The 25,695-nt window shown below is 40.7% G+C and overlaps 2 protein-coding genes across 2 annotated transcripts in view; one reads left to right on the top strand and one right to left on the bottom strand.

Moving 5' to 3' along the window:
* LOC138949485 (aromatic-L-amino-acid decarboxylase-like) overlaps positions 1-25,695 on the top strand; it is a 179,761-nt gene that overhangs the window by 125,968 nt on the left and 28,098 nt on the right. The window lies entirely within an intron of this gene.
* LOC138949486 (zinc finger MYND domain-containing protein 19-like) overlaps positions 12,399-25,695 on the bottom strand; it is a 151,766-nt gene continuing 138,469 nt past the window's right edge. Inside the window, exons 2-7 of the mRNA XM_070321320.1 lie at positions 20,800-20,859; positions 20,212-20,318; positions 18,307-18,532; positions 17,596-17,659; positions 14,554-14,653; positions 12,399-13,798 (exon numbers count right to left, since the gene is read on the bottom strand). Coding sequence (XP_070177421.1) covers positions 13,672-13,798; positions 14,554-14,653; positions 17,596-17,659; positions 18,307-18,532; positions 20,212-20,318; positions 20,800-20,859 — 684 coding nt within the window. The 3' untranslated portion in view covers positions 12,399-13,671. The remainder of the gene's footprint in view (positions 13,799-14,553; positions 14,654-17,595; positions 17,660-18,306; positions 18,533-20,211; positions 20,319-20,799; positions 20,860-25,695) is intronic.

Here is a 25,695-nt window from a genome sequence, read left to right as displayed (position 1 = left end):
GTTAGAGGATTTCCTGAGGGAAATGTGGTCTGCTATCCCCACAATGGGATAGCGTGTAGTAAGGGAGTGGTGCTCACAATCGCTCAAAATGGCTGGTATACAAAATCAAGATTTGGGAATTGTTCTCACAGTTGCAGTTTGCAAGCCTAGTCAAGCAAATATCAATGCATATTACGTATGTTTGGGTCAGGGACTATGGTTCAATGGCATATATCTGTCCCTGTGTGTTTGGGTCAGGGTCTATGGTTCAATGGCATATATCTGTACCTGTGTGTTTGGGTCAGGGTCTATGGTTCAATGGCATATATCTGTACCTGTGTGTTTGGGTCAGGGTCTATGGTTCAATGGCATATATCTGTCCCTGTGTGTTTGACTGTGTCTAGATGTCCTTGTGTGTTTGTCTGTGTTTAGATGTCCTTGTGTGTTTGTCTGTGTTTAGATGTCCTTGTGTGTTTGTCTGTGTTTAGATGTCCTTGTGTGTTTGTCTGTGTTTAGATGTCCTGTGTGTCTGTCTGTGTTTAGATGTCCTTGTGTGTTTGTCTGTGTTTAGATGTCCTTGTGTGTTTGTCTGTGTTTAGATGTCCTTGTGTGTCTGTCTGTGTTTAGATGTCCTTGTGTGTTTGTCTGTGTTTAGATGTCCTTGTGTGTTTGTCTGTGTTTAGATGTCCTTGTGTGTTTGTCTGTGTTTAGATGTCCTTGTGTGTTTGTCTGTGTTTAGATGTCCTTGTGTGTTTGTCTGTGTTTAGATGTCCTTGTGTGTTTGTCTGTGTTTAGATGTCCTTGTGTGTTTGTCTGTGTTTAGATGTCCTTGTGTGTTTGTCTGTGTTTAGATGTCCTTGTGTGTTTGTCTGTGTTTAGATGTCCTTGTGTGTTTGTCTGTGTTTAGATGTCCTTGTGTGTTTGTCTGTGTTTAGATGTCCTTGTGTGTTTGTCTGTGTTTAGATGTCCTTGTGTGTTTGTCTGTGTTTAGATGTCCTTGTGTGTTTGTCTGTGTTTAGATGTCCTTGTGTGTTTGTCTGTGTTTAGATGTCCTTGTGTGTTTGTCTGTGTTTAGATGTCCTTGTGTGTTTGTCTGTGTTTAGATGTCCTTGTGTGTTTTGCTCTCTTTCTTTCCTTTGTGTCTGACTTTTTCTCTTATTTATTTATCATCATCGTTAGTGGAATGACTGTACGTTTTGATTATTTATGGCTGGTTTTACTGTGGACAGTGTGTTATTTGTTGTCATCTAAATTTGCTAAGATTTGTATTGTTTGAGAACACCGCTATATGCTACTTGGATGTTTTGTCCTTATTGTCTTGTTATTATTTTCTTTGATTTGAATTTGGTTTGTGTAGAGCAATTTCAGGTTAACAGCTCTAATTTCTTTTGACAGCTCTGTTTTTGTGTGAAAAAAAAGTTGCTACATGAAACCGGGCCCAGAACTTGTTATATATGAAAGCTGGCCGGGATTTTCTTTTGCTAATGATTAAGGTGTCAATGTACACGGGCTCCTGCTATTAACAACGCTATAAAAGTGCCATGACTTTCATGAAAGGAAAAATGATCTAGTTTGGGTTTTATGCTGTGTGTGTGTGTGTGTGTGTGTGTGTGTGTGTGTGTGTGTGTGTGTGTGTGTGTGTGTGTGTGTGACTGACCGCCATAGATGGATGATCCACTTAAATCCATCATGTTATATATTATAATGTGTAATCCGTGAATATTTGATTCATTTATTTTAAGTCTTCTTCTAATGTCATTATTGCATTTGTGAGGAATGATTACTGGTTTGCTATGGTTTCATGTTTTCTTGGCTTAGTATGTGTGTGTTGACCAAGCAGTAGCTGTCGTCATCATCGTGCTGTGTGTGTTGACCAAGCAGTAGCTTTCATCATCATCGTGCTGTGTATGTTGACCAAGCAGTAGCTGTCGTCATCATTGTGCTGTGTATGTTGACCAAGCAGTATAGCTGTCGTCATCATCGTGCTGTGTATGTTGACCAAGCAGTAGCTGTCGTCATCATTGTGCTGTGTATGTTGACCAAGCAGTATAGCTGTCGTCATCATTGTGCTGTGTATGTTGTTTGCTTTCTCTCTATCACCGCAGTGGCTTTTGCAAACCACATTTTATTGTTTGTATTACAGTGTCTACAAATTGTACTTTTCTTTACACACACACACCCCCCCCCACACTCCACCAGGAGGAGTACGTAGTTGATGATGAAGAGTAATGGTAAAATAAGCTTATATAGGCACTTCGGAAAAAGTGGATGTAAGAATACCAACATGCTTTGAGCAGTGCACTATGTTTGGGTGGGGGTAACTGAATTTGCTGTTCATAAATTATAGGTTGTACTTTGTTCATAGAGATTTACATTCCCAAGTTAGTGCCCCTTTATTAGTTGAGAGGCTTGTCAGAAGACGTGAAGAATCCTCAGTCAGTTGCCCTTGTAGTTGATCAACCTTCACTGCCATCAAAGTCGGTTTCAACACTGACGCACATAAATTGCACACTGTAAACAATATTATGCATGTCTATGATCTCAGCCCTGTCTTGCGTTGTGTGTTGCATTATCACAACTTGTCTGTCCACCCATTGGACAGTCCGTCTTGAGTTTTCATGTTGTGTTCTCTTCTGATCAGCATTGCTCAGTCAATTCAATAATGATGGCCATTTGAACAGCATTTGTCTTTGGTGTCAAGAAAATCATTTTGTGATGACTCCTCTCCATTTTTTCCATTTTCAAATAGGAGATCAAGTATTGATACTGTAAAGTTTTGATGAAAGAGATATAATGTCGTTTTAGACTCCTCAGTCAGGCATGGGAATTAAAAAAAGTTTTAAAAAAAAGGCTGTAAATGTGTAAATTAATACCAATCAACAACTTGAAGGCCCAAAGCGAAGGTGCGAAGCGCGTAGCCTTACTAGGGGGGTCCTGGGGCATGCCCCCCCCCCCGGAAATGTTTTCCTCCAAAGAACCCAAATGTTGCAATTTGGTGTCATCTGAGCTCCAAGTTTGCCATTTTTTCGGCAGACGCTTTTGCTTTTTCGGCGGAACAAAAACAAAATTCGGCGGACAATTCCCATGCCTGGCAGTGCATGCTTGCTTGTTTATCTGTTGTGTGGAACTTGACTAAGTGATGCTTCCACCAGATTTACTGTCTCCGGGCGGGGATGTAGCTCAGTCGGTAGCGCGCTGGATTTGTATCCAGTTGGCCGCTGTCAGCGTGAGTTCGTCCCCACGTTCGGCGAGAGATTTATTTCTCAGAGTCAACTTTGTGTGCAGACTCTCCTCGGTGTCCGAACACCCCCGTGTGTACACGCAAGCACAAGACCAAGTGCGCACGAAAAAGATCCTGTAATCCATGTCAGAGTTCGGTGGGTTATAGAAACACGAAAATACCCAGCATGCTTCCTCCGAAAGCGGCGTATGGCTGCCTAAATGGCGGGGTAAAAACGGCCATACACGTAAAAGCCGTGGGAGTTTCAGCCCATGAACGAACAAACAAACAAACAAACTGTCTCCCATTCACACATTTCTTCCCCACTGCTTCAGGCCTTGGTGATTTTCATATCATTTAGAAGTTATAATTGATGCTTAAAGAACATGTCAGAGATAGTTGCCTTGGTGATTTTGATATCATTTAGAGGTTATAATTGATGCTAAAACAAAATGTTAGTGATAGTTGCCTTGGTGATTTTGATATCATTTAGAAGTTATAATTGATGCTAAAACAACATGTGAGAGATCCATCTTGGTTGCATAAAGGGAGACCAATCCAGCTTGAATTGTTCCATCTGTGATCTTTAGTCTAGAAACTTTTTCGGGGTTTGACCCTCCTTGTTTTGGTGTTGGTGTGCATGCATATGTAAGTGTGTATGTAAGTGTGTATGTAAGTGTGTATGTAAGTGTGTATGTAAGTGTGTATGTAAGTGTGTATGTAAGTGTGTATGTAAGTGTGTATATAAGTGTGTATGTAAGTGTGTATGTAAGTGTGTATGTAAGTGTGTATGTAAGTGTGTATATAAGTGTGTATGTAAGTGTGTATGTAAGTGTGTATGTAAGTGTGTTTGTATGTGTGTATGTGTTCATGTGAAAGTGTATGGATGCTTGTTTCTCATTTTATGTCTTTTTGTCCCCTTTTTAAAAAGTAATGTGTTTATTAGCTTGTTTATTGATTATTGTTGTTTGATATGTTTGCATGTGACTTATCTTCCAGAAGTAAAATCTGCATCACTCTTATTTCAAATTGAGAAAAATGGTATGACGCTTTTTTATTACATAAAATACGATTTTTGTTCCTGTGAGTTTGTGTAGTTTGACTAACAAATAATATTGGTGATTCCCTTTTTGTATATTCTTGTCTTTCATCTCATCTACAATTTTGATTGCTGTGCAGAATAAAACACATTGACAAATGATTCAGCGAGTTTTGTGTGAGTAGATGAGTGTGAGTGTGAGTGTGAGTGTGTGTGTGTGTTAGCACGCACACACTCATCAAATACACACACACACCCTCACACAAACATGCTCACACACACACACTCACTCACACACACACACACACACACACACACACTCACTCACACACACACACACACACACACACACTCACACAGAAGTCAGTTTCATTGTTCCTGCATTCTTACATCAATTTATTGACTAAAAGTAATAAATAAACAGAATACATTGTATTGCGAACATGATGCCAGGTAACGGTCCCCCGGCAAGCTAACACAGTCAACATGAAGCAAATGACGAGGTGATCCAAGATTAGCCATGTTATTTGCTCAAACATTATTTAGTGTTCCCGAGAAGTGCATTTGGATTTCACAATATTTGTGTATTGGTTATAAATACAGAGTAGAACAACCCTTTTACGAACACACCCCACACCCCCCACCCACTTTGGACTAAATTCCCCTCACTTAAATCCTTTTTTCAGATTTTCTGTTCATAACATTTGCAAATTGTATCAAAATTTGGAATGAGTGCCACAATATCAATCAACTTCATCCAAAGATAGTCTTATGTTTCTTATTTGTTCGACCCTCTTAGGATTATGGAGTTTTATGCACTGCCTTTTATAGTTAACTAAACTTTTGTATTTGAAATAGCCCATTGCAGTTGGTGTGGGCCTCAAGCTTATTTAAATCGCTTGTCCAGTATTTAATTTAATTCTCTATTTTTGTATGAAGTCTAGTGTTCTTAGTATGTCTTGCTAAGCTAAGTTCTATTTAATCAGAGTATGTTTGCGTGTGCTTATACTTAGTGGTATTGGAAAGCGCATAGTGCTTTTAGTTATGCGCTATAGAAATCTCCTTAATAATAATTTTAAAAAAAGAAAACTGCGGCTATTTCATTTTAGCGATACACAAATTTGCTCAATTCAAGTTCATGTCATGACTAATTCTTCCAGGGAGTAGCAAACTAAGAGTTTTGCTGTTCTTCAAGTGACAAAAAACAACAACCCCGCAACAACAAATTAAATAAAAATAAAGCAAGTATTGGCGGAAAAACCTGTCAAATAACAACCTTGTATGTTAAAGTATCTTCAATGAAGAGAATTCTTAAATACAAAAACTCTGATCTGTCACAACAAACAAATGAATCTTAACACCAGCATGACAACAGAAAGCAAACAATAACAGAATGAGAATAAAACTATCATTACCATGTTGTTATGAACTTATTGTAAACCCTGTAACGTTCAGTGAACCATAAACACACATAAGTTAACACATACCTTCTGAAATTCTCAACAAATATTCTTCCCTTGCTGATCTCTGTCTCTCTCTCTCTCTCTCTCTCCCACTCTCTCCCTCTCTCTCTCCCCCCTCTCTCTCTCCCTCGCTCTTTCTCTGTCTCTCTCTCTCTCTCTCTCTCCCACTCTCTCCCTCTCTCTCTCTCCCTCTCTCTCTCACTCTCTCTCTCTCTCCCTCTCTCTCTCTCTCTCTCACATACACACACACACACACTGAAATAACTGTGAATAAAATATGTTACTCAGACATCAAATCAAACTACATACACTCAACTAACCATACCATAAGTGTCATAAACAGGAGACTAAACACAGGGATTTCCCAACTTTGTAAAAAGAGACAAACAAGCAAGCAAGCAAGGGAGCAAAACTACCAAGAGTAATGCCCCTTAAAATATTGAACATGTCTCAAAGTTATTGAGTAAGTCTTAAAGGCAGAGTAAGCCTCCCGTAAACCATCACAGATACGGTCAGGCTTTTACACACAGTACAAACACCATTTCATTTAAACACTCACCAATTGAGAACATCCTAGGTGCCCTCCGTAAAGAGCGAACAATTTTCAAAGAATTTATTTTTGCGTGGTTTATCTTACCCCTGAGCCATCGTGAACCCGTGTGATCCAGTTTTTCCTTTTCACAATGCAGTCGTCATAGTTAGTCATTTGAATGCGACTCGACGTGAGCTTATCTACAATAGCACGTTTTTTTTATGCACGAAACAACGGCTGTGGTTCACAAGAACTCTAGCGATGGCTTTTGACTGTTGAGAGGAACGGCGATTTGCACTGATAAACCGGCCGTCGTCTGCTACGACCCTTGCGTGACCCTGCTTTTCTTTTTTTAAACTTTCACAACTGCGAATTGTTCTGATCTTGTCTTGATGAAAAACGAAATCTTTTATGATTAAAGAATGTTTGTGTAACAAGCTGTCAATTTATTATTTAGATTTTAAAAGTTAGGTCTAGCGCAAAAACGAGGCGCCGTTGTTGTTAACGGAACAAGTCTACGAAAATAAATTCTTTGAAAATGTCTCACGCTCGACAGAAAGCAGCCAGGATGTTCCCGTTCGGTGAGCGTTCAAATGGAAGTATGCTTGTACTGTATTTAGACGCTCGGGGAGCTCTGTGATGGTTTACGGGAGGCTTACTGTGCCTTTAAAGTTGTTGAGTAAGTACTGACTACCGGCAGACTAACAGATGAGTTCATACTGAATATGTAACTTCATTACTTCGCTGATTACTTTGGCGGCATTTTGCAAGCGAGTAGCCACACGATCTTGAGATAAGTCTCATCAGTGCCTGTCTGTCTGTCTGTCTGTCTGTGTGCTTCAAAGACCTGTGGGTCGACGTACTACATGTAGTAAATGTTACGTTTGCTTTTGTCGACAATCAACGTTCCAATTACCTACCATACTTGTTTTTTTTATTTTGAATATATAACTGTATTTTATTCTTCCTTTCTTTCTTTCTTTCTTGGCAAAGAGTGCTCTTTGCTTACTGGATAATAATAATACATGTACCAGCATACAGCAACAAAATAACCAGTTATAATTACCTGGATCCAATCCATAGTAAAAAGTACATTGTGTACTTGCAAAAGAGGATTATGGTTTCATATCTCAACACATACAACCGATTCAACTTGAATAAAAAACTATTATCCACCACATGAACACTTATTCAAACATCAAACTCTAATGACTCAATAGCGTAAACACAAAACATCTAATAATCAAAAGTTACGGAATATAACTCTAGACTAGTAATCAAGCAATCAGGCTAATTGTAAACCCTCATTCAAACACCAAGGTTATTAAAGGTGATCGTCTACATTTTTGCTTTTTTTCAATAATGTTATGGTTAGATTTCGATACAAAATTATGTCAAATGATAAATGAACCATAGGGAAAAAAATTATAGAAAAAAAAATATATGTAAAAAAAGATTTTATTTTTGGGTAGCGTGACTCACGCTTCCAATATTTTTTTTTCTGTTTGCTGAGAACATGTGCTTTGCCTAAAAATACTGACCAATCAAATTCATGTCACTATAATGCTTATAGCCACGCCCAAACAAGTGCAGCAACAGTATGACACTGGAGCGCTGTCCACGTAAACGCACGAAATGCACGGGATTTGAGAGGAGTTTTGCGCTTGGCATTTTCCAAATAAGGATATGCTACTATGAGTACTACGCTGGAATACTACAATGAATTTTCAAACGGCTACACTGGCTTCGTCTTTCCTGATCGAAAGGGGGTGTATTGTTGATATTTGTAGATAATAGACTCTGCATTTTAATGGTCAAATGGCGATTTCGGTATAAAAATGTAGACAAGGACCTTTAAGACAGGACAGTAATATGAAATAGTTAACCAGCTGATATCACCTCACAGCATCATGGAATGTGCACATACATACATGTATTTATAAGTTAAATAATTATGGCAGCAAATGGAAAATAGACGCAATAATACATCAGCTATAGTCAGTCAAGAAGCCACGTGCAGGGTAAATATAAATACCACAGTACAAAGAAACAACCCACAATAACACAAAACAAGTCGCGTAAGGCGAAAATACAATATTTAGTCAAGTAGCTGTCGAACTCACAGAATGAAACTGAACGCAATGCAATTTTTCATCAAGACCGTATACTCATAGCATCGTCAGTCCACCGTTCAGGCAGGGAAATTGACAAGAAGAGCGGTTTAGTAGTTGCGCTGAGAAGGATAGCACGCTTTTCTATACCTCTCTTCGTTTTAACTTTCTTAGCGTGTTTTTAATCCAAACATATCATATCTATATGTTTTTGGAATCAGGAACCGACAAGGAATAAGATGAAAGTGTTTTTAAATTGATTTGGAAAATTTAATTTTGATAATAATTTTTATATTTTTAATTTTCAGAGCTTGTTTTTAATTCAAATATAACATATTTATATGTTTTTGGAATCAGAAAATAATGGAGAATAAGATAAACGTAAATTTGGATCGTTTTATAATTTTTTTTTACAATTTTCAGATTTTTAATGACCAAAGTCATTAATTAATTTTTAAGCCACCAAGCTGAAATGCAATACCGAAGTCCGGGCTTTGGCAAAGATTACTTGACCAAAATTTCAACCAATTTGGTTGAAAAACAAGTCGCGTAAGGCGAAAATACAATATTTAGTCAAGTAGCTGTCGAACTCACAGAATGAAACTGAACGCAATGCCATTTTTCAGCAAGACCGTATACTCGTAGCATCGTCAGTCCACCGCTCATGGCAAAGGCAGTGAAATTGACAAGAAGAGCGGGGTAGTAGTTGCGCTAAGAAGGATAGCACGCTTTTCTGTACCTCTCTTTGTTTTAACTTTCTGAGCGTGTTTTTAATCTAAACATATCATATGTATATGTTTTTGGAATCAGGAACCGACAAGGAATAAGATGAAAGTGTTTTTAAATTGATTTGGACAATTTAATTTTGATAATAATTTTTATATATTTAATTTTCAGAGCTTGTTTTTAATCCGAATATAACATATTTATATGTTTTTGGAATCAGCAAATGATGGAGAATAAGATAAACGTAAATTTGGATCGTTTTATAAATTTTTATTTTTTTTTACAATTTTCAGATTTTTAATGACCAAAGTCATTAATTAATTTTTAAGCCACCAAGCTGAAATGCAATACCGAAGTCCGGGCTTCGTCGAAGATTACTTGACCAAAATTTCAACCAATTTGGTTGAAAAATGAGGGCGTGACAGTGCCGCCTCAACTTTCACGAAAAGCCGGATATGACGTCATCAAAGACATTTATCAAAAAAATGAAAAAAACGTTCGGGGATTTCATACCCAGGAACTCTCATGTCAAATTTCATAAAGATCGGTCCAGTAGTTTAGTCTGAATCGCTCTACACACACACACACACACACACACACACACACACGCACAGACACACACACATACACCACACCCTCGTTTCGATTCCCCCTCGATGTTAAAATATTTAGTCAAAACTTGACTAAATATAATGAGAGTGTGACAGTGCCGGCTTAACTTTCACGAAAAGCCGGATATGACGTCATCAAAGACATTTATCGAAAAAAGGAGAAAAACGTTCGGGGATTTCATACCCAGGAACTCTCATGTAAAATTTCATAAAGATCGGTCCAGTAGTTTGGTCTGAATCGCTCTACACGCACGCACGCACGCACGCACGCACGCACGCACACACACACACACCCACCCACCACGACCCTCGTTTCGATTCCCCCTCGATGTTAAAATATTTAGTCAAAAATTGACTAAATATAACAATGGGACTGCAGGCGAGAGAAATAGAACAAGATAACAATAAAATGTACTCACCAGAAAACAGCAACAAGAATACATACACAAGAAACTCTTTTAGCTTATTGTTTTTGTAACTTGTGCTGACAAAGACAAAAAGTGGAAACCAGTTCTTGTTTATGTATTCTTGTTGCTTTCTTCTGGTCAGTACATTTTATTGTTATTTTGTTACACACAACGAGAACAAGTCGTGTCAAGCTATATCATAACATTTAGTCAGCCTGAAACTAAAAGACTACCACTGAAACCCTGGGGCAATTCCTCGATGAGACTACTAAAACCTGGCTTGCCAAACCCCGAAGAGGGTCAATTTTAATCACAACTTTAATGAACAAACATAAATTATTTTTTTAAGCTTCCGAGCCCAAATGCAATCCCATGGTCTGGACTAGGTCAAAGAATGTTTGACCAAAGTTTCAATCAATTTGCTTCAAGAATGAGGTCACCACAGTGCGGACTCAACTTTTGCAAAGAGAGGGATATGACTTCATCAAAGACATTTATTGAAAATGTGCAAAAAGACGTTTGGGATATTACATGAAAGAACCAGCATGTACAGTTTCACCAACTTCTGTCAGGTAGTTTTCTAGGAATCGCTGTGCATTCACACACACACACACACACACACACACACACACACACACACACACACACAGAGTTTCACAAACTTATGTCGGGTAGTTTTCCAGGAATCACTGTGCATTCACACACACACACACACGGACACCCTCATCTCCATTCCCAGTCTATCTAAAACCATTTAGGCAAAACATGACCTAATGTAAAAAAATAATAAAAACTTACAAATAAAAACAAAGCGAGATGGCTTGATGGGAAATGAGTGTGGAGGACTCGACTGTCTTTGGCAAAGTGTGAGTGTGGAGGACTCGACTGTCTTTGGCAAAGTGTGAGTGTGTAGGACTCGACTGTCTTTGGCAAAGTGTGAGTGTGGAGGACTCGACTGTCTTTGGCAAAGAGTGTGGAGGACTAGAACGTCAAGTTACAGGCACATTAAGAGAGATGAGAAGAGAAAGTTGACAGCAAAAAAGACACGTGGTGCTAATTCACTACAAAGATGGTTATTTAAGAATATATGGGAAAAAGAAGAGGGTAGGGAGTAATGCGTGTGAGTGTGAGTGGCGGGTGTTAGTGTGAGTGTGAGTGTGAGTGGCAGGTGTTAGTGTGAGTGTGAGTGGCGGGTGTGTTAGTGAGTGTGTGTGGCGGGTGTTAGTGTGAGTGTTAGTGTGAGTGGCTGGTGTTAGTGTGAGTGTGAATGGCGGGTGTGTTAGTGAGTGTGAGTGGCGGGTGTGTTAGTGAGTGTGAATGGCGGGTGTGAGTGTGAGTGGCGGGTGTTAGTGTGAGTGGCGGGTGTGAGTGGCAGGTGTGAGTGTGAGTGGCTGGTGTGAGTGGCGGGTGTTAGTGTGAGTGGCGGGTGTGAGTGGCGGGTGTTAGTGTGAGTGGCGGGTGTGAGTGTGAGTGGCGGGTGTTAGTGTGAGTGGCAGGTGTGAGTGCGAGTGGCGGATGTTAGTGTGAGTGGCGGGTGTGAGTGTGAGTGGCGGTGTGAGTGTGAGTGGCGGGTGTGAGTGTGAGTGGCAGGTGTTAGTGTGTGTGTGTTTGAGGGGGGGTGAGTGTGTGTGGCGGGTGTTAGTGTGTGTGTTTGAGGGGGGGGTGAGTGTGTGTGGCGGGTGTTAGTGTGTGTGTGTTTGAGGGGGGGGGGTGAGTGTGAGTGACGGGTGTTAGTGTGTGTGTTTGAGGGGGGGTGAGTGTGAGTGGTGTGTGTTAGTGTGTGTGTGTTTGAGGGGGGGGGTGGGTGTGTGTGGTGGGTGTTAGTGTGTGTTTGAGGGGGGTGAGTGTGAGTGGTGTGTGTTAGTGTGTGTGTTTGAGGGGGGTGAGTGTGTGTGGTGTGTGTTAGTGTGTGTGTGTTTGAGGGGGGTGAGTGTGTGTGGTGTGTGTTAGTGTGTGTGTTTGAGGGGGGGGGGTGAGTGTGTGTGGTGTGTGTTAGTATGTGTGTGTTTAAGGGGGGGTGAGTGTGTGTGGTGGGTGTGAGTGTGTGTGTGTGTGTTTGAGGGGGTGTGAGTGTGTGTGGTGGGTGTGAGTGTGTGTGTGTGTTTGAGGGGGTGTGAGTGTGTGTGAGTGTGTGTGTGTTTGAGGGGGGTGAGTGTGTGTGGCGGGTGTTAGTGTGCATGTGTTTGAGGGGGGTTGGTGTGTGTGGTGTGTGTGTGTAGGGGTGTTGGAGTATGTTTGTGCGTGGGGGGGTGTTAGGATGTGTGTGTGTGGGGGGGGAGTGTTAGGGTGTGCATGTGGTGGGGGGGGGGGTGTATAGGAGGGGGGTTTAAGGGTGTTTCTATTTTTTTCTAAACAAAGAACAGCAAAAGAAATGCAATGAATTTCCACTGAGTAACCATCCAGAAGCGATTGTATTCCTAAAAGACATGTCCAAGTAAGTCAATGCCCTCAAATTGACAAGCGGTTGTGAATCGATCCAACAGGTGACCACCAACAAAACGTTCTGTTGGTGGTCACCTGTTTACTGGACCAACCACTAAAACCCCAACAGAAAGACATCGCTCACAATACAGTGCAACGTACAATAAATTATGAGGTTTGCTCCTTCGCAAAAAAAAATAAAAAATAAAAAATTAAAAAATATAAAAATAAAGGGTGCACAGAATCCAAGCAGCAAGCTTTAACACTAACAGCATATTTTGCAGCTGACATTTCAAACCCAAAACGACTTGCTATCTACACTGGAATCAAAGTAGCACAGGCGTGTGTTAGAGAATGTGTCGTATCCAGCAGAGGTCAACATCCATTAGAATCCGAGAAGCACACTGTGTTAGTCGATTCCAGACACAGAAAGACTAAACACACAGTCTGAGGTTAGTTCACAATGTTAAACACACGCCTGTCTGCGTTGTTAGAAGTCAGTACACAGCACAAACACACTGTGTGTCAGTTGATTCCAAACACAGAAAGACTATACACACAGACTGAGGTTAGTTGAGTTCACAATGTTAAACACACGCCTGTCTGCGTTGTTAGGAGTTAGTACACAGCACAAGCACACTCCACGCAAAGATTGTTAGTAACACTCGCTGTTTTTTTGCGTTAAGATCTGTTAGTAACGCGTGTTAGTTGTCTTTGTACGATCCACCAAACAGCTACACACATAAATATTGTGGTGTTCATCTTTCAACGCACAGTAAAAAAAACACACACACACACACACACAAAAACACCCTGTGTTTTGCTGGTTGGAACTGCCAAGGCTGCACACATACACACACACACTTTCACAATTCACAGAGATTTGTAAGCAGCACACGTTAGTTCACTGGCATTCCATGTTTGCCGTCAGAAGCGTAGGACGCAAAGAGACTGGTCAAAGTGTGAGTGTGAGACAATATATTAATGACTAGTTCTGTCAAGCAAGGTAGGAATACACCCCCAACTTTTCTCTGCATTGTTCAAGCAAGCTGAGAAATGGAAAACGAACGATAATGATGTTTAGTTCAGTCCATCGAACGAACGATAATGATGTTTAGCGCCGAGATGATGCATGAGTGTGGATGAGAGAAAGAGAGTGTTGTTATCGGTCGGGAGAGTGATCCCTGTCAGTCAAGCCAGTCTTTGCACACACCACGCTGGCCTTTCGTTCTCGACAGAAATATTTGTGCATCGGCCAATCCTTCTCCTGACAGCGCTGGCCGCAGTATCTGAAACATCAAAGACAGGTCTGTTAGACAAAATATAATACAGGGAACTACAGACTGCGGGGTTAAAAGTTGGGTCAAAATAAAACAGAAGTATGTGGGTCTATGGTCAAACTTAAGTTTAAACACTTCCAGTATATTTGTAACTGCATGGGAGTCAAATTCTTGTTTTTGTAACTTTTTCATTTGTAACTTCAAAGTGGCCTATTTAAACAAACTAAAAAGAAACAAGCAAATAAGCAAAAATCAACAACATCCCCACAAGCTAAAACTTCCTGAGCATACTTTTCTCTTTTTTTTAGCCTCAAGAGAGCGACAGATTCAGAATCAACGTCAGACAGAGGAAAGGACATTTGTGACCCTCCACCACGGAATGAGTCGCATGTCACCTCGCGCGGTTCTGCGCTAGGCTTAATATAAGTCCGGGGGGTGTCTGGTAACAGTGTGAGGGTCACCTTAGTCACAGGCTTATAACTCGAAAAGTTTTTGCTCTTTTCTAAAACGGTTTTCACTACTGGATAGAGCATAAAAAACTCTTTAGGAAAATGTAAAAATATGAAAATCATGCAAAGGTGACATGCGACTCATTCCGTGGTGGAGGGTCACATTTGATACAGAATGAGTGACACAATTTCATTTGATTCTTTTTACTCTGACCAGGCAATATTCAAGAGATCTGGCCAGCATGGCATGCTGGGAGAGGGGGGGGGGGGCTGATCAGAGCCATCAACTGAGCAGGAGGGGACACAAACACTGACCTGACAAACTGACAGCGGCCACATATGCTGAACTCCCTGAGGTCTCTCTCCATCTTGGAGCAGGGCGCGTAGTGACACTCGTAGTACATCAACGACTCTTCTGAAACACACACACACACACACACATATAACTTGCTTGTAACTCTACTAATGTACAGTGGTAGTCCTAAATTAGAGGTGAATTTACAAATGCTATGAAGGGAATATCTGAAAAAGCAGGGTCTTGAAAAGGGGTCGGGGGCGGGGTAGCTCAGTGGGTAGAGCACTGGACTTGTGATCCTAGGGTCACAGGTTTGAATCCAAGCCGGGTCGGACACAGGTTAACTTGATGTGCAGACTCAATTATGGTATCCATGTTCCACTCCCGTGTCACCACTGTGGCATGTAGATGGCCAAGTGTAGACGGCTGTAAACATGCATACACCTGTGTTTCTCATCTGAAGTCGGGGTAACACCCGGGAACATGCCTCTAATGGTTTGACCCTGAGGGCGTAAAACAACATTATCATCATTAACTCTTACCAGTTCGCTCCCTTGCCCATCGTAAGCAAGCTTACGATGCCCCCCCTGTAGTTTTCCACTGACCAATTATCTAATTATAATTTTTTTTTAATTTATTTTTTTACATTGGATGGGTTGGACAGTGGATAAACTCATATTTAAGACACACTTTATGACTGAAACAAGCTGGGTTTTTGTTATAAGTTAGTTATAGAAATGCATTATTAGGCACAAAAAAAAAAAAAGTCTGTTAACGGTAACATAGGCCAAAAAAAATAGGGTCGGTAGGTCGGGACTTTTTTTTTAATTTTTTTTTATTTCCCCAAAACATATTTTTAAGTTATTTTGCCAAAAAAACAAAGCCCCCCCCCTTTTTTTTTTTTCAAATTTAATTTTTTTTTTTAAATTTTTTTTCAAATTTTTTTTAATTTTTTTTTTTCAAATTTTTTTTTTTTTTTTTTTTTTTTTTTTTTTTACCAAATGCCAAACAAAAGTCTAGGGTCGCGCGAAAAAATAGGGTCAGTCAGGATACCGTAAACAGAATATTTTTTTTGGGGGGGGGCCTTAGGCATGAAACGTCCAACTTTGAAATTTGGGTGGGAGTATTCAGGTGACAATAACTTTTTTGTTTATCAGCAAAACTCTATAAAACTTTGCTATGTTATGTAAAATGAATGCCCAAACAGACTAGTTAGCAGCATATCTAAAATAAACTGAACACAAAAAAAATTTGTTCTTTGTGTTTGTTACGTGTTCCAAAAAATGGGCGTACAAATTTCAACAAAAATCATGTTGTCACCCCCATAAAATTTTTACCTTTAAAGATAGCACAATTCTCTTTGCAAATATGAAAACCTTATTCATTTTCCTTTCATTTGATATATAACTTTCTATATTTCATTTAGAATATGACCCCAGATAGCCACTCGGCAAGTAGGCACCAACAGCACTGTAAAATATGCCCTAAAACCCCCGAACTGGTAAGAGTTAAAAAGGGATTGTCTTACATTAGGGGCGCTGGAAAGGCAGGAGTCCAATAATTTATAGTTTGGCCGGTCTTTCTCCTACATTGTTCTTCTGTTTACCTTGCATTTCTTGCATGGAATTTGACTGGGGTGTCTACATTTCACTTAATTGTTCACTTACCTAATTAAAGATTTATTCAGAAGATAAAGTAGCAAGACTGAACTCCTTAAACTACAGTACCAAATTTATCGCCCTTAAAAAAAAAGTTGGTCTAAATTCTCTTTGTTGTTAGGTACAGGTAGTAATATGATCCCGTCTATGATACATTACAAACCCCCTTCCTTTTTTTTCTTCTTCCTCTTTTTATACTCTTCTTTCTTTCATATTTTTTCCTCCATGTACAGTCGAACCTGTCTAAAGAGACCACCCAAGGGGCTGAGCAAAAGTGGTCTCTTTAGACAGGTGGTCTCTTTAGACAGGTGGTCTCTTGAGACAGGTGGTCTCTTTGGACAGGTGGTCTCTTTAGACAGGTGGTCTCTTTAGACAGGTGGTCTCTTTAGACAGGTGGTCTCTTTAGACAGGTGGTCTCTTGAGACAGGTGGTCTCTTTGGACAGGTGGTCTTTTTAGACAGGTGTTCTCTTGAGACAGGTGGTCTCTTTAGACAGGTGGTCTCTTTATACAGGTGGTCTCTTTAGACAGGTGATTTATATAGTCGTAAAAACCGTTGGGGATCCTGTGGGTTGGTCTTAGTGGGCAGGTGTTCTTTATGGACAGGTGGTCTCCAGGGCAGGTGTTCTTTATGGACAGGTGGTCTCCAGGGCAGGTGTTCTTTATGGACAGGTGGTCTCCAGGGCAGGTGTTCTTTATGGACAGGTGGTCTCCAGGGCAGGTGTTCTTTATGGACAGGTGGTCTCCAGGGCAGGTGTTCTTTATGGACAGGTGGTCTCCAGGGCAGGTTCCACTGTATGAACTTTACAGAGAGAAGTGAAGCTATGTGCAAACTAAAACAAATAAAATAATCTGTCTCCTTGAAGTTTTTCCCCTCATTTATAAGCCCAGATGTGCACACAGTTCAGCTGAACCAGCCCTCGACGACCAGCCCAAAGGATCACAAACACCGTTTTTTCAATATTATTCTTCTTCTGCATTTGTGGGCTAAACCTCCCACGTACACTCATGTTTTTGCACGAGTGGGTGTTTATGTGTATGACCGTTTTTACCCCGCCATTTAGGCAGCCATACGCCGTTTTCGGAGGATTTTTCAAAATAATTTACTGTTCCATATCAACTGCCTGTCTCTGACCACCACTTTTCATCGGCCTCAGAGGTGATCGGTGAGTAGACAGGTTGCACTGTATAATACTTGGTTGATGTTTTTATTCTTTGATCAAAAGAGATGTCTAATATTTTAATTGGTGTTACTCTTAGTACTTTTTGCTTGATCGTTTCTTTTGTAAAGTTCGGAAATCCACTTGTTTAGCCTCTATCTACACTAACTTTTGAGGGTGTCACGGTTATGTTTTAAAATTTCTTGGTTTACTTTCCTGAGGAGGGGTGGGCAAATCTCAACTCACCTGTTCCTGAGATAATGTGGCCATCCGAGTCAAAGCAATGTGTGCACATCTTTTCATTCAGCCTCTGAAAAAACCCAAACATATAATCAATACCGAGACCATAAGGTATGCGAAGTGATGACGTCGAATACGTAACGTAAGTTGATGCATGAATTCTTCGGGACTACGTCAGTCAATTCCAAAGATCGCTTTTGTGATGAAAAGAATTTGTTTTAGAGTTTGCTGTCCAGAAACCCGTCAAAAAAGAAGGGAAAATGTATGTGAAAGAAAACAAAACAGGAGCAGAGTGATAAGATAGGAATACAGAGACATATTTTTTGGGACTTGACCCTTGCAGGTAGGTGGACTGGAAGTAGTGTGTGAAGAGAACAGAACCAATTCTATCTGTTTACCATTGCATGAAAGCAGGAAAGAGATCGTCGTCAGATTGAATTACAATAACATTAACATGCTTCCATTTGAAACTTCTCGGTCGTCATCGTGGATTGACGCCCTCCCAAAGTCTAATTGAAGCCCTCCGTCGCTTCGCTCCGTCGGGCTTCAATTAGCTTTGGTCGGGCGTCAATCCACGATGACGACCTCGAAGTTTCAAATGGAAGCATGTTAATGTGTAATTAATTACGGCAAAATACACACACACACACACCCACCAACCCACACCCCCCCCCCCCCAAGACACACACACACACACAGAACAGCAACAACTCTCACATGTTCACTGGGATCGTTCATCAGTTGCTGCACGGTCAGCCAGTACAGACTGTTCTCCGCGTTTTTCCTGTTGGGCGGCGGCATGGTGTCTGTGGTTTCCTCAGCGACGGCTGGCATTAGGTCGCTCTCCCGGACCAGACACAGGTTTTCTTGCCGATTATCCATCGTCACCTGGTTTGTGTGGACGACCTTCCAGCCTGGAGCGATGCCTCCTCGCCGCTTTTCCCTGCAAGACAGTTACCATTCTTGTTATATCTCCAGTGGTTGCGCTTTGTGTTTTGTGAAGCTGTCTGTAACTAAGTGTATGAAACACTTGATTAACCTTTGGACGCAAAGCCAGTTAAACAGGTGAGTTCCCCTGATATTGGAGTATGGTACGATAAAAACAGTCATACACACAAAAACCCACTTTTACGAAAAAATATGTTTACATGAGAGTTTCAGCTCTTGAACGTAGAAGCCGAAAAAACAGCACTGTAACAAATCTGCTTTGCCGAACACAAAGATTTGCATGAGCATACCAGGAGACAGATTGACCGACTATCTAACATTTTTGTCAAAAGTTTTAGAAACTATAACGGACATAAATGGTGATACGCTTAAAAAAAGACCAGGAGAAAACAGCAGCCAGACGTTATCACACACAGGTCTTAAAAACCCACTGGCGTTTCACTACCATAGAACCTTTAAGCTAAACATAGCTCAGTGCTCAAGTCAGACAACTCTGCAGGGAGCAGCTGCTGTGACAAGGGGGACTACTGGGACACCCTGTAACATTTTTCAACAACAAGACAGAAAGAGTTAAGCTCCCGTTAGGACAAAACAAAAACAGAAAACGGTGAGTTAATTCTGCCAACAAATCAAGAATAGCATTGTGTAACACTGAAAATCGTCAAGCACAGTTTGAACGAGCACTGTGCACGATTTGCTGAAAAATTAAATGATGTGCTGTTTACAAATAACCAACCAATAGAATGCAAGAAATGTTCACTTTAAACAAGTACTGGAATCACTTTCACACTGAATGAAGCATGTGTTCGTGTGTGTGTGTGTGTTTGTTTGTGTGTGTGTGTGTGTGTGTGTGCATGCGTGCGTGCGTGCGTGCGTGTGTGTGTGTGTGTGTGTGTGTGTGTGTGTGTGTGTTTGTTTGTTTGTGTGTGACACTGTGATCGCTGCTGAGTTTTCCTTTAGCCACCCATTCTACATCCTCTAGCCTCCAGCCTTTCTATCTACCCCGTGACCCCTCTTCACACAGCTGTTCTTTTCCTGAATAATATATGCAGCATCTTTTGGAGGTGTGTATGAGAGAATTGCATGCATACACAGACATACTACACATACATATATGAAGCTTCGAAGAAACACACACATACCTGTTCACATGCACACACACTCACATACGCACGCATTTACACATGCACATATGCAAACACACTCACAGACACACACACACACAGACACACATATGCAAACACACTCACAGACACACAGACACACACACACACACACACACACAGACACAGACACGCACACAATGACTTGACTTCTCCATAGTTCATCCTTTGTCTCCCTCCAGGAAATAAAAAACACACCACATAATACATGCAGTAGACAGACACTCACTGTTAGACACAAAAAAACACAGACAGACACACCACTATGCATGCAACCTGGCTTCCCTTCAAATTGTCTTTTGTGTCACACTTGAAAGGCAACTGGACAAGACAACACACATACACTGTACAATAAATTCTTGTAGCAACAAAAGGCAATTGGTAAACAGATACATGTATATTTCTCCTAATTGTTGAAACCTTGAAATTAGGTGTTGGGTGAAAAATAAGTTTGTGAAAAGCTGTTTAAGCACTTAAGGTTGCTTGTAATGACAATGAAACGTGGACTCACCACAAGATATCCTGTAACTTCTGGCTGGTCTTGCGACCCTTGACACAGTCAAAGGCGAAGGCGTGGATAGCGGCCCCCTGTCCATTCTTGTCAACCTCCACGCGGCCCTGTGGTGGACAGTGGTTGTGTGTAGGTGATACAGTGTGTGTGTGTGTGTGTGTGTGTGGGGGGGTGTATGTGTGGGGGTGTTTGTGTGTATGTGTGACTGTGTGTGTGTGTTTATGTGTGACTGTGTGTGTGTGTGTGACTGTGTGTGTGTGTGTGTGTGTGTGTGTGTATGTGGTGGACAGTCATTGTGTGTAGGTAATACAGTACTCTGTGTGTGTGTGTGTGTGCATGTGCATGAGTGTGTGCATGCGCGTGTGAGTGTGTGTGTGCGTGTGTGTGTGTGTGTGTGCATAAGTGTGTTTTTGTGTGTGCATGCCTGTGTGTTTGTGTGTTTGTGTGTGTGTGTGTGTGTGTGTGTGTGCATGTGTTTGTGCATGTATGGATGTTTGTGTGTGCACATGTGTCTGTGTGCCTGTGTATGTGTTTGTCTACTTGTCTGAGTCTGTAGTTGTTCTCTCAATAAACATGTGATCTACTTACCTCTACAGCATATTTCTCAACAATGGGAATGTCAGCTTCATCAATGAGAGCAAACTTGGTCTGAAACGACAGAATAAGGGAAGGGTAAGTAATGCACTGATTTAGCAACATTGAATAAATGAACAATACTTACACACAGACAGACTGGCAGATACACATACTAGCAACAACAACAATACTTACACACAGACAGACTGGCAGATACACATACTAGCAACAACAACAATACTTACACACAGACAGACTGGCAGATACACATACTAGCAACAACAACAATACTTACACACAGACAGACTGGCAGATACATATACTAGCAACAACAACAATACTTACACACAGACAGACTGGCAGATACACATACTAGCAACAACAACAATACTTACACACAGACAGACTGGCAGATACATATACTAGCAACAACAACAATACTTACACACAGACAGACTGGCAGATACACATACTAGCAACAACAACAATACTTACACACAGACAGACTGGCAGATACACATACTAGCAACAACAACAATACTTACACACAGACAGACTGGCAGATACACATACTAGCAACAACAACAATACTTACACACAGACAGACTGGCAGATACACATACTAGCAACAACAATACTTACACACAGACAGACTGGCAGATACACATACTAGCAACAACAACAATACTTACACACAGACAGACTGGCAGATACACATACTAGCAACAACAACAATACTTACACACAGACAGACTGGCAGATACACATACTAGCAACAACAACAATACTTACACACAGACAGACTGGCAGATACACATACTAGCAACAACAACAATACTTACACACAGACAGACTGGCAGATACACATACTAGCAACAACAACAATACTTACACACAGACAGACTGGCAGATACACATACTAGCAACAACAACAATACTTACACACAGACAGACTGGCAGATACATATACTAGCAACAACAACAATACTTACACACAGACAGACTGGCAGATACACATACTAGCAACAACAACAATACTTACACACAGACAGACTGGCAGATACATATACTAGCAACAACAACAATACTTACACACAGACAGACTGGCAGATACACATACTAGCAACAACAACAATACTTACACACAGACAGACTGGCAGATACACATACTAGCAACAACAACAATACTTACACACAGACAGACTGGCAGATACACATACTAGCAACAACAACAATACTTACACACAGACAGACTGGCAGATACACATACTAGCAACAACAATACATACACACAGACAGACTGGCAGATACACATACTAGCAACAACAACAATACTTACACACAGACAGACTGGCAGATACACATACTAGCAACAACAACAATACTTACACACAGACAGACTGGCAGATACACATACTAGCAACAACAACAATACTTACACACAGACAGACTGGCAGATACACATACTAGCAACAACAACAATACTTACACACAGACAGACTGGCAGATACACATACTAGCAACAACAACAATACTTACACACAGACAGACTGGCAGATACACATACTAGCAACAACAACAATACTTACACACAGACAGACTGGCAGATACACATACTAGCAACAACAACAATACTTACACACAGACAGACTGGCAGATACACATACTAGCAACAACAACAATACTTACACACAGACAGACTGGCAGATACACATACTAGCAACAACAACAATACTTACACACAGACAGACTGGCAGATACACATACTAGCAACAACAACAATACTTACACACAGACAGACTGGCAGATACACATACTAGCAACAACAACAATACTTACACACAGACAGACTGGCAGATACACATACTAGCAACAACAACAATACTTACACACAGACAGACTGGCAGATACACATACTAGCAACAACAACAATACTTACACACAGACAGACTGGCAGATACACATACTAGCAACAACAACAATACTTACACACAGACAGACTGGCAGATACACATACTAGCAACAACAACAATACTTACACACAGACAGACTGGCAGATACACATACTAGCAACAACAACAATACTTACACACAGACAGACTGGCAGATACACATACTAGCAACAACAACAATACTTACACACAGACAGACTGGCAGATACACATACTAGCAACAACAACAATACTTACACACAGACAGACTGGCAGATACACATACTAGCAACAACAACAATACTTACACACAGACAGACTGGCAGATACACATACTAGCAACAACAACAATACTTACACACAGACAGACTGGCAGATACACATACTAGCAACAACAACAATACTTACACACAGACAGACTGGCAGATACACATACTAGCAACAACAACAATACTTACACACAGACAGACTGGCAGATACACATACTAGCAACAACAACAATACTTACACACAGACAGACTGGCAGATACACATACTAGCAACAACAACAATACTTACACACAGACAGACTGGCAGATACATATACTAGCAACAACAACAATACTTACACACAGACAGACTGGCAGATACACATACTAGCAACAACAACAATACTTACACACAGACAGACTGGCAGATACATATACTAGCAACAACAACAATACTTACACACAGACAGACTGGCAGATACACATACTAGCAACAACAACAATACTTACACACAGACAGACTGGCAGATACACATACTAGCAACAACAACAATACTTACACACAGACAGACTGGCAGATACACATACTAGCAACAACAACAATACTTACACACAGACAGACTGGCAGATACACATACTAGCAACAACAACAATACTTACACACAGACAGACTGGCAGATACACATACTAGCAACAACAACAATACTTACACACAGACAGACTGGCAGATACACATACTAGCAACAACAACAATACTTACACACAGACAGACTGGCAGATACATATACTAGCAACAACAACAATACTTACACACAGACAGACTGGCAGATACACATACTAGCAACAACAACAATACTTACACACAGACAGACTGGCAGATACACATACTAGCAACAACAACAATACTTACACACAGACAGACTGGCAGATACACATACTAGCAACAACAACAATACTTACACACAGACAGACTGGCAGATACACATACTAGCAACAACAACAATACTTACACACAGACAGACTGGCAGATACACATACTAGCAACAACAACAATACTTACACACAGACAGACTGGCAGATACACATACTAGCAACAACAACAATACTTACACACAGACAGACTGGCAGATACACATACTAGCAACAACAACAATACTTACACACAGACAGACTGGCAGATACACATACTAGCAACAACAACAATACTTACACACAGACAGACTGGCAGATACACATACTAGCAACAACAACAATACTTACACACAGACAGACTGGCAGATACACATACTAGCAACAACAACAATACTTACACACAGACAGACTGGCAGATACACATACTAGCAACAACAACAATACTTACACACAGACAGACTGGCAGATACACATACTAGCAACAACAACAATACTTACACACAGACAGACTGGCAGATACACATACTAGCAACAACAACAATACTTACACACAGACAGACTGGCAGATACACATACTAGCAACAACAACAATACTTACACACAGACAGACTGGCAGATACATATACTAGCAACAACAACAATACTTACACACAGACAGACTGGCAGATACACATACTAGCAACAACAACAATACTTACACACAGACAGACTGGCAGATACACATACTAGCAACAACAACAATACTTACACACAGACAGACTGGCAGATACACATACTAGCAACAACAACAATACTTACACACAGACAGACTGGCAGATACACATACTAGCAACAACAACAATACTTACACACAGACAGACTGGCAGATACACATACTAGCAACAACAACAATACTTACACACAGACAGACTGGCAGATACACATACTAGCAACAACAACAATACTTACACACAGACAGACTGGCAGATACACATACTAGCAACAACAACAATACTTACACACAGACAGACTGGCAGATACACATACTAGCAACAACAACAATACTTACACACAGACAGACTGGCAGATACACATACTAGCAACAACAACAATACTTACACACAGACAGACTGGCAGATACACATACTAGCAACAACAACAATACTTACACACAGACAGACTGGCAGATACACATACTAGCAACAACAACAATACTTACACACAGACAGACTGGCAGATACACATACTAGCAACAACAACAATACTTACACACAGACAGACTGGCAGATACACATACTAGCAACAACAACAATACTTACACACAGACAGACTGGCAGATACACATACTAGCAACAACAACAATACTTACACACAGACAGACTGGCAGATACATATACTAGCAACAACAACAATACTTACACACAGACAGACTGGCAGATACACATACTAGCAACAACAACAATACTTACACACAGACAGACTGGCAGATACACATACTAGCAACAACAACAATACTTACACACAGACAGACTGGCAGATACACATACTAGCAACAACAACAATACTTACACACAGACAGACTGGCAGATACACATACTAGCAACAACAACAATACTTACACACAGACAGACTGGCAGATACACATACTAGCAACAACAACAATACTTACACACAGACAGACTGGCAGATACACATACTAGCAACAACAACAATACTTACACACAGACAGACTGGCAGATACACATACTAGCAACAACAACAATACTTACACACAGACAGACTGGCAGATACACATACTAGCAACAACAACAATACTTACACACAGACAGACTGGCAGA

Source organism: Littorina saxatilis, linkage group LG15 (assembly GCF_037325665.1).
Source record: "Littorina saxatilis isolate snail1 linkage group LG15, US_GU_Lsax_2.0, whole genome shotgun sequence".
NCBI classification, from domain to species: Eukaryota; Metazoa; Mollusca; class Gastropoda; order Littorinimorpha; family Littorinidae; genus Littorina; species Littorina saxatilis.
Note: the sequence above shows the minus strand (reverse complement) of the source record. Positions and strands in the feature narration are given on the sequence as shown.